This window comes from Gymnogyps californianus, unplaced genomic scaffold (assembly GCF_018139145.2).
Source record: "Gymnogyps californianus isolate 813 unplaced genomic scaffold, ASM1813914v2 HiC_scaffold_495, whole genome shotgun sequence".
NCBI classification, from domain to species: Eukaryota; Metazoa; Chordata; class Aves; order Accipitriformes; family Cathartidae; genus Gymnogyps; species Gymnogyps californianus.
Window position 1 is genome coordinate 1 of NW_026114395.1, and position 7,887 is coordinate 7,887.

The window sequence follows — 7,887 nt, forward strand, 5'->3', positions numbered from 1 at the left end:
TTGGAAGAGGGTGTCGGGGTTGTATTTGCGGATCCAGTCGGCTTTGTGGACGTCAAAGGTGCTTTGGGACTTGACCTTCTTCCCTTTACGACCTCGAGGAACCGGGATGGAAAGACCTGGAGAAAAAAAGGTAGACCAAGGAGAAAAAAAAAACGTCAAGGCGGGACCTCAAGAGGTCCCCGGTTGTCCCTAAGCTCCCGGAGAACCCTCACCCGAGTGGTTTTGGAGCTCCTTGGCCTTGCCGTTCTCGGTGGGGCTGATGAGGTCCCAAATGAAGCCTTTGATGTTCTCGTCGCCTCGGTAGTGGAGGAGGCAGTAGACCAAGATGGCCCGGCAGATGGTCTCCACGTCTCGCTCCGAGAGACGGCGTTTGAACCGCCCGTGGGACAGGATCTCCCGCCATCGGCCCCAGCTGGCGGAGGAGGAGGAGGAGGAGGAGGAGGACGGGGTCAGCGGCCAGGGAGGTCCTCGGTTGAGGCTTCCCCACCTCCCAGCATCCATCTCCACCAAGGATCTGCTCGTGGTTGCCGCCAGAGGACGACTACTTCCTCCTACCAACGATCTGCTCATGGTTGCCACCACAGCACAACTACTCCCTCCTACCAAGGATCTGCTCATGGTTGCCACCACAGGACTACTTCGTCCTACCAACGATCTGCTCATGGTTGCCACCACACAAGGACTACTTCCTCCTACCAAGGATCTGCTCACGGTTGCCGCCACAGAAGGACTACTTCCTCCTACCAACGATCTGCTCATGGTTGCCACCACAGCACAACTACTCCTTCCTACCAACAATCTGCTCATGGTTGCCACCACAGCACAACTACTCCCTCCTACCAAGGATCTGCTCATGGTTGCCACCAGAGGACTACTCCCTCCACCGACGATCTGCTCATGGTTGCCACCACAGCAGGACTACTTCCTCCAAGGATCTGCTCATGGTTGCCACCACACAAGGACTACTCCCTCCTACCAACGATCTGCTCATGGTTGCCACCACAGCAGGGCTACTCCCTCCTACCAAAAATCTGCTCGTGGTTGCCACCACAATACTCCTCGCTCCTACCAAGGATCTGCTCATGGTTGCCACCACAGCACAACTACTCCCTCCTACCAACGATCTGCTCATGGTTGCCACCACAAAAGGACTACTTCCTCCTACCAACGATCTGCTCATGGTTGCCACCACAGAAGGACTACTTCCTCCTACCAACAATCTACTCATGGTTGCCACCACAGAAAGACTACTCTCTCCTACCAACGATCTGCTCATGGTTGCCACCACACAAGGACTACTCCCTCCTACCAAGGATCTGCGCAGGGTTGCCACCACAAAAGGACTACTCCCTCCTACCAAGGATCTGCCCATGGTTGCCACCACAGTACTCCTCCCTCCTACCAAGTATCTGCTCATGGTTGCCACCACAGTAGAGCCGGAGCTTCTCCGCTCTCTCCCAAGCATCTCCTCATGGTTGCCACCAGAGCACACCTAGAGCTGGACCTGGTCTCCTCTCTCCACCAAGAACCTCCTCGCGGTTGCCACCAAAGCAGAGCTGAACCCAAACCCCATCCTCACCCGTAGACCAGGAGATGCTTCTCCACGCGGAAGCAGTCGGTGCGGCCGTAGGCGTGGTGCAAGGCGTGGTGGTGCCGGTCGTGACGTCGGGACCGAGGTCTCTCCTCATCCTCGCTCTCCAGGTCCGAAAACTCCACCAGGTCATCGTCCCGAAGCGTGCTGAAATGTCGCGTCTGCTTGCGCACCCGCGGCGTGTCGATCACCAGGTTGTTCTGCACGCCAGGATGGAGAAGACCCATCAGGCGCCGTTCCCCTCAGAAGAACGACCACCACCACCACCACCACCGCCAACCCCGTCGGTTGTCCTCCCCCAACCTTGCTGTTCAGCAGGTCCAGGTCCAGGTCGGCTTTCTTGGCCCACTTCTGCCAGAAGTTGGGGTCATCCAAAGCGATGTCGGTGCGGTTTTCGGAAGCCACGAAGCTCGCCTGGGGTTGGGTGAAGAGTTCGGAGATGTTCAAGGACACCTCCGAGGTGGGAGACGTCCACGGACACCTCCGAGGTGGGAGACGTCCTCCCCACCGCCGCCGCCCGCCTCCTCCGACGGCGGAGGAAGAGTACGTGGAGGTACCTTGGCGAAGGTGGAACCCTTCCCCTCGCTCTCGATGGTGATGGTGGTGGTGCGGCGCAGCAGGATCTGGTCTATGTCCTCCTCGCAGAACTTGGAGCCTTCGTCGTCCTCTTCCATGATGGCCGCGTAGGCCCCTTTGCGCAGGAGGTCCTCGATCTCCTTTTTGGAGAACTGCTGGATCTGGCGGGAGGGTGGAGAAGAGGGGTGAGCGTGGGGCGAGGTAGGTGACCCATCCCAAACCACCTCCAAGCCCCGTGTCCCTCAAGAGTAGGGTCTTCACAACGTGGTTGCCTTGGAGGACCTCATCCCTGGGCTCTTCACACCACGGTTCCCTTGGAAGATCCCATCCCCATGGTCTTCGCTCCCTGCTTCCCTTGGAGAACCCCTTCCCCAAGGCCTTCACGTTGCGTTTCCCTTGAAGGACCCCATCCACGGGGTCTTCACAACACGTTTCCCTTGAAGGACCCCATCCCCATGGTCTTGACACCTCGTTTCCCTTGGAAGACCCCTATCCCTGTGGTCTTCACACCCCGTTTCCCTTGGAAGATCTCATTCCCAAGCTCTTCATGCCCTGTTTCCCTTGGAAGATCTCAGTCCCAAAATTTTCATGCCCTGGTTCCCTTGGAAGATCTCATTCCCAAGATCTTCACACCCTGTTTCCCTTGGAAGAACCCCATTCCCAAGCTCTTCACCGTTTCCCTTGGAAGATCTCATTCCCAAGCTCTTCACGCCGTTTCCCTTGGAAGATCCCCATCCCTGTGGTCTTCACACCCCATTTCCCTTGGAAGACCTCATTCCCAAGATCTTCATGCCCCACCTCCCTTGGAAGACCTCATTCCCAAGATCTTCGTGCCCCGCTTGTCTTGGAAGACCTCATTCCCAAGCTCTTCATGCCCCGTCTCCCTTGGAAGATCTCATTCCCAAGCTCTTCATGCCCCGTTTCCCTTGGAAGATCCCCATCCCTGTGGTCTTCACACCCCGTTTCTCTTGAAGGACCCCATCCCTGTGGTCTTCACACCCCGTCTCCCTTGGAAGACCTCATTCCCAAGCTCTTCATGCCCCATTTCCCTTGGAAGAACTCCATTCCCACAGTCTTCACCCTGTTTCCCTTGGAAGATCTCCTTCCCAAGCTCTTCACGCCCCGTTTCTCTTGGAAGATCCCCATCCCTGTGGTCTTCACACCCCGTCTCCCTTGGAAGACCTCATTCCCATGCTCTTCATGCCCCGTTTCCCTTGGAAGACCTCATTCCCAAGCTCTTCATGCCCCGTTTCCCTTGGAAGACCTCATTCCCAAGCTCTTCATGCCCCGTTTCCCTTGGAAGACCTCATTCCCAAGCTCTTCATGCCCCGTTTCCCCTGGAAGACCTCATTCCCAAGATCTTCATGCCCCGTTTCCCTTGGAAGACCTCATTCCCAAGCTCTTCACACCCGTCTCCCTTGGGAGACCTCATTCCCAAGCTCTTCACGCCCCGTTTCCCTTGGAAGACCTCATTCCCAAGCTCTTCACACCCGTCTCCCTTGGGAGACCTCATTCCCAAGCTCTTCACGCCCTGTCTCCCTTGGAAGACCTCATTCCCAAGCTCTTCACGCCCCGTCTCCCTCGGAAGACCCCTTACCCCCGCGATGTTGCCCTCGCGGCCGCTCATGGACTGCAGCACGGCCTTGTCCAACCCCAACTTGAGGCTGGCCTTATCGAACATCTCCCGTTCGTAAGAGTTACGGGTGATGAGGCGGTAAACCTTCACCGCCTTGCTCTGCCCGATCCGGTGACACCGCGCTTGAGCCTGGAAGAAGATGACGGCGGGTGAAGCCGGATCGGAGACAATGTCAAGCCCACGGCGACGAGGTGGACCTGGTGGTTACCTGAAGATCGTTTTGGGGGTTCCAATCGGAATCGAAGATGATGCAGGTGTCGGCGGCGGTGAGGTTGATGCCCAAACCGCCCGCCCGCGTGCAGAGGAGGAAGACGAACCGATCCGAGTCGGGTTTGCTGAAGCGATCGATGGCGGCTTGCCGTAGGTTGCCCCGTACCCGTCCATCGATCCGTTCGTAGAGGTACCTAACCCAAAGTCAACCGGAACGGCGTTCGGGGAAGGGAGCGAGGGGTCTCCTCCCCTCCCTCCCCGGGACCACCCGTCGTCCCACCTCTCACCTCTTCTGGATGAGGTAGTCCTCCAAGATGTCGAGGCATCGCACCATCTGGGAGAAGATGAGCACCTTGTGGCCGCCGGCCTTCAGTTTGGGCAGCAGTTTGTCGATGAGCACCAGCTTGCCGGCCGAGCGGACCATGGCCTGGAGGTGGAAGTCGTGGGGGACGTGGTGGTGGCAAGATTCCCGAAATTCGGTCAAGATCTTCTCCTCCGCGCCTGCGGGATGGGGACGGAACCGTCAGCGGGGAAGTCGGGGTGAGGCGCCGAGAGCTTCTCGGGGAGACACCTCGCCGAAACGAGACTTCGAGGGGCATCGAAGCCCAACTAGATGAGCCGGAAGGATCTTCCCCCCATCGTGACGTTGAGCCCAACGGACGGGCTCGACCGACGTCGGAGAAGGTAAACCCCAAATCCCAAGTGGCCACCGAGTCCTCGGTGGAAGAAAGGGCAAAGGGAAGGAGAAGGAGGGACGGGGCGGCGGCGGCGGCCCCCCCCCCCCCCCACCGCCCCGAGGTCGTCCGCCGGCGGCGGGAAGCCAAGGGACAACCTGCCACGCCCTGGCCCCACCCCTGGTTCCTCACCGTTGATGAGGTAGGGATGGTTACAGCACTTGCGCAGCTCCATCATGGTGTTGAGAAGGTTGGGCATGTTGGTGTGACCGGCGCCTTTGGAGAGGAAGGAGAAGTTCTTCTCCAAGATGGCTCGGTAGTATTTCTTCTGAATGTTGGTCAACTCCACCTCGATGATGGTCTCTTGCTTGGGTGCCAAGTTCTTCTCCACGTCCTCCTTCAGCCGCCGGAGCATCATGGGTTTGAGGATGGCCTGGAGCTTCTGCACCTAGAGGTGGGATCAGCGGGGAAGAGGTCACCGCGGATCAGGCAAGGACCCAGGTGGCCGGGGAAAGGTCCGGGGTGCTCCCGACGTCCTCACCTGCTCTTCCGTCTTGAGGTCCCCAAAATCCTTGAGGAATTCTGCTTCAGAAGGGAACTGGGAGGGCTCCAGGAAGTGCAGGAGGCTGAAGAGCTCTTCCACCGTGTTTTGGAGCGGGGTGCCCGTCAAGAGGACTTTGTGTTCCTGAGGACCAAGGGGTGCAGAACGTTAGGGCTTGGGGTGGGGTGGGCATGGGACATGCCCAAACATCTCCAGGTATGACCAGCACCCACCCTACACCTTCAGGACCATCCCCTGGGGCACGGGATGAGCTCAAACATCTCCAGATGCAACCAAGACCTCACAAACACCTTCAGGACCATCCCCTGGGGCACGGGATGAGCTCAAACATCTCCAGATGCAACCAAGACCTCACAAACACCTTCAGGACCATCCCCTGGGGCACGGGATGAGCTCAATCATCTCCAGATGCAACCAAGACCCCACAAACACCTTCAGGGAACCCCGCTCTGCCCCACGGAGAGGAGCGGGGGTCTCCCCGTTTCCCCCGTCCCTTTCTCCGCGCCCCACCCCCATCTTTCTCACCAGGTCCATGTGCTTGAGGCTGTCGAGCAATTTGCAGTTGCGGTTCTTCAGGCGGTGGGCCTCGTCGATGATGACGCAACGCCACTCGATCTCCCGCAGCTCGGGGCAGTCGGAGAGGATCATCTCGAAGGTGGTGATGAGGGCGTCAAACTTGTAGGCTCCGGGGATGAGACGACCCTGGGGTGGGGGATGAAGATATGGAGGTGGTGGCTCCAATCTCATCCTCAAATCTCGAGGAGGAGCTTCTTGAAGAGCGCCCCGAGGCCTAGAAGACCCAAAACCACCCTACCCGCGAATCCTTGCAGTACATCTCGTACTGTTGGATCATCTGCCGAGAAGCCAAGCTGCCGTGGTAGACGATGCTGTTCATCTCCGTCCAGGTATTGAACTCTCGTTCCCAGTTGGTAATGGTGGAAAGCGGAGCGATGACCAGGAAAGGACCGCGGATCCCAACGTTGTAGACCTCTTGCAAGAAGGCGATGGATTGGATGGTCTTACCCAAACCCATCTCGTCGGCCAAGATGCAGTTCTGCCTGCGGGGAGGCGAAGGAGGTGACCGGTCGGTGGCAACGTCCCCCGCGTGTCCCCGTCTCCCCTCACCCCTTCCATCCCGTTCCACCACTCGCCTGTTGTACCAGTTGAAGAGCAACCAGTTGACCCCCTCCAGTTGGTACTCGCGAAGCTGGTTGTGGTTCTTGTACTCGTGGGAGAGCTCCAGCTTCTTCCAGGAACCGGCTTGGGGACGGGGCTGGGAGGAGAAAGGGTGGGGAGGATGGAGAAGACATGGGGGCTGCCAAAAATAGGGTGGGGAGAGGTGGGAGAAGACCTGGAGGCTCACCAAGCGCTTGAGCTCCGGGTGCCGGGCTTGGATGCGTTTGAATTCCCTGATCTTCCCCTCGTCTACGTCCTCCTTGAGCTCCCAAGTGCTGTCCTCGTAGGGTAAGGAACACCACTTCACCAGGTAGTAGACCACCGGCTGCGCGGGCGGACAAGAAAAAAAAAAAAAAAAGGGGGTGTCGGTGACGGGGAACGCCATTTTGGGGGGGCGGACGGACGACGGATGGGGGTCCACCACTGCTTCGTCGTCCTCTCCTCCCCGCTCACCTCCCCGTTGTCCTTGTCGATGCTGTGGGACTCGTCCAAGATGCGGTCTACCTCCACGTAGTCGGGGTTGAAAGGTTCTTCATCCTTCGGGGGGGAGATGAGGAGAAACGGGGGGGGCGGTGAGGGGTCTCCCCGAAACCCGCAGACCCTCCTCCCCCCCCCCAAAAAACCCCCCCTTCCCCCTCCAAACCCAGCACCTCGTGGAAAAAGTGCCGCATCTGCGTCATCTTCGTCTTGAACCGCTTCAGCTTCTGGTGGATCCTCTTGTCCTTCTCCAACTGGTCGATGGTGGCCCACTCGCAGTGGAGGTAGGAACTGGGGAGAGGCGGGGGGGGGGGGGGCAAAGCGTCACGTCTACGCGGCAAAGCCGCCCCCCACCACGGTGAAGCTATTTGGAAGTCGGTAAAGCCGTTTCCGAGCGCCGCCGGCGTGACAAAAAAAAAATCCCTTCTACGAGAAGCCGCCTCGTCGGAAAAGCGTCGACGAGTCGTCCCCGCCGGCGGCGGCGAGCGTCGGGCTCACCGCCGCGCCCCTCCGTCGGCTTCGTAGAGCTCAACCCAACGTCGCGGCTCAACGAAGAACCCGCCGGCTAAACGTGCCGTTGACCCCCAGGGGAAACCCCGTACCCATCCCACCTCGTTCGACCACCTACTAGTTCTTGTACTTGACGAAAAACTCCTCCGACTCGGTCAACTGCCCCGACGGAAGCTGTGGAGAACCACGGAAGACGTTAGCGTCGGCAAAGCGCCGGCAAAAGATCCCCGCCCCACTCCTCCCTTCGCCGCCGCCACGGGAGTCCCTCACCTCTTTCTTCACCACCCTCATGGAGAGAACCTTGTCCACGATGGCCGCGTCCTCCTCGCTGGGGTTTTCCTGGCGGCGGGGAAGAGAAGAGATGAAGATGATGGGGGAAAGGGATGGAGAAAGGAGATGAAGACCACGGTGAACACCGTAAAGGCCAAGGAAACGAAGAGAAGACCCCCTCACCACAAACTGCATGGAAGAACGT

General features: G+C 58.9%; 1 protein-coding gene across 1 annotated transcript; it reads right to left on the reverse strand.

Moving 5' to 3' along the window:
- Positions 1-3: 3 nt before the first annotated feature.
- LOC127028944 (chromodomain-helicase-DNA-binding protein 8) lies at positions 4-7,751 on the reverse strand (the record flags this gene model as incomplete). Its single annotated transcript, XM_050914605.1, has 18 exons — positions 4-116; positions 213-412; positions 1,580-1,791; positions 1,895-2,005; positions 2,149-2,328; positions 3,765-3,932; positions 4,012-4,207; positions 4,301-4,514; positions 4,880-5,135; positions 5,229-5,372; positions 5,775-5,951; positions 6,064-6,307; positions 6,401-6,522; positions 6,613-6,750; positions 6,879-6,962; positions 7,076-7,193; positions 7,531-7,586; positions 7,683-7,751. Coding segments are annotated over 18 exons (2,802 nt in total), but the record flags the coding sequence as incomplete, so codon positions are not given.
- Between the last annotated feature and the right edge of the window lie 136 nt (positions 7,752-7,887).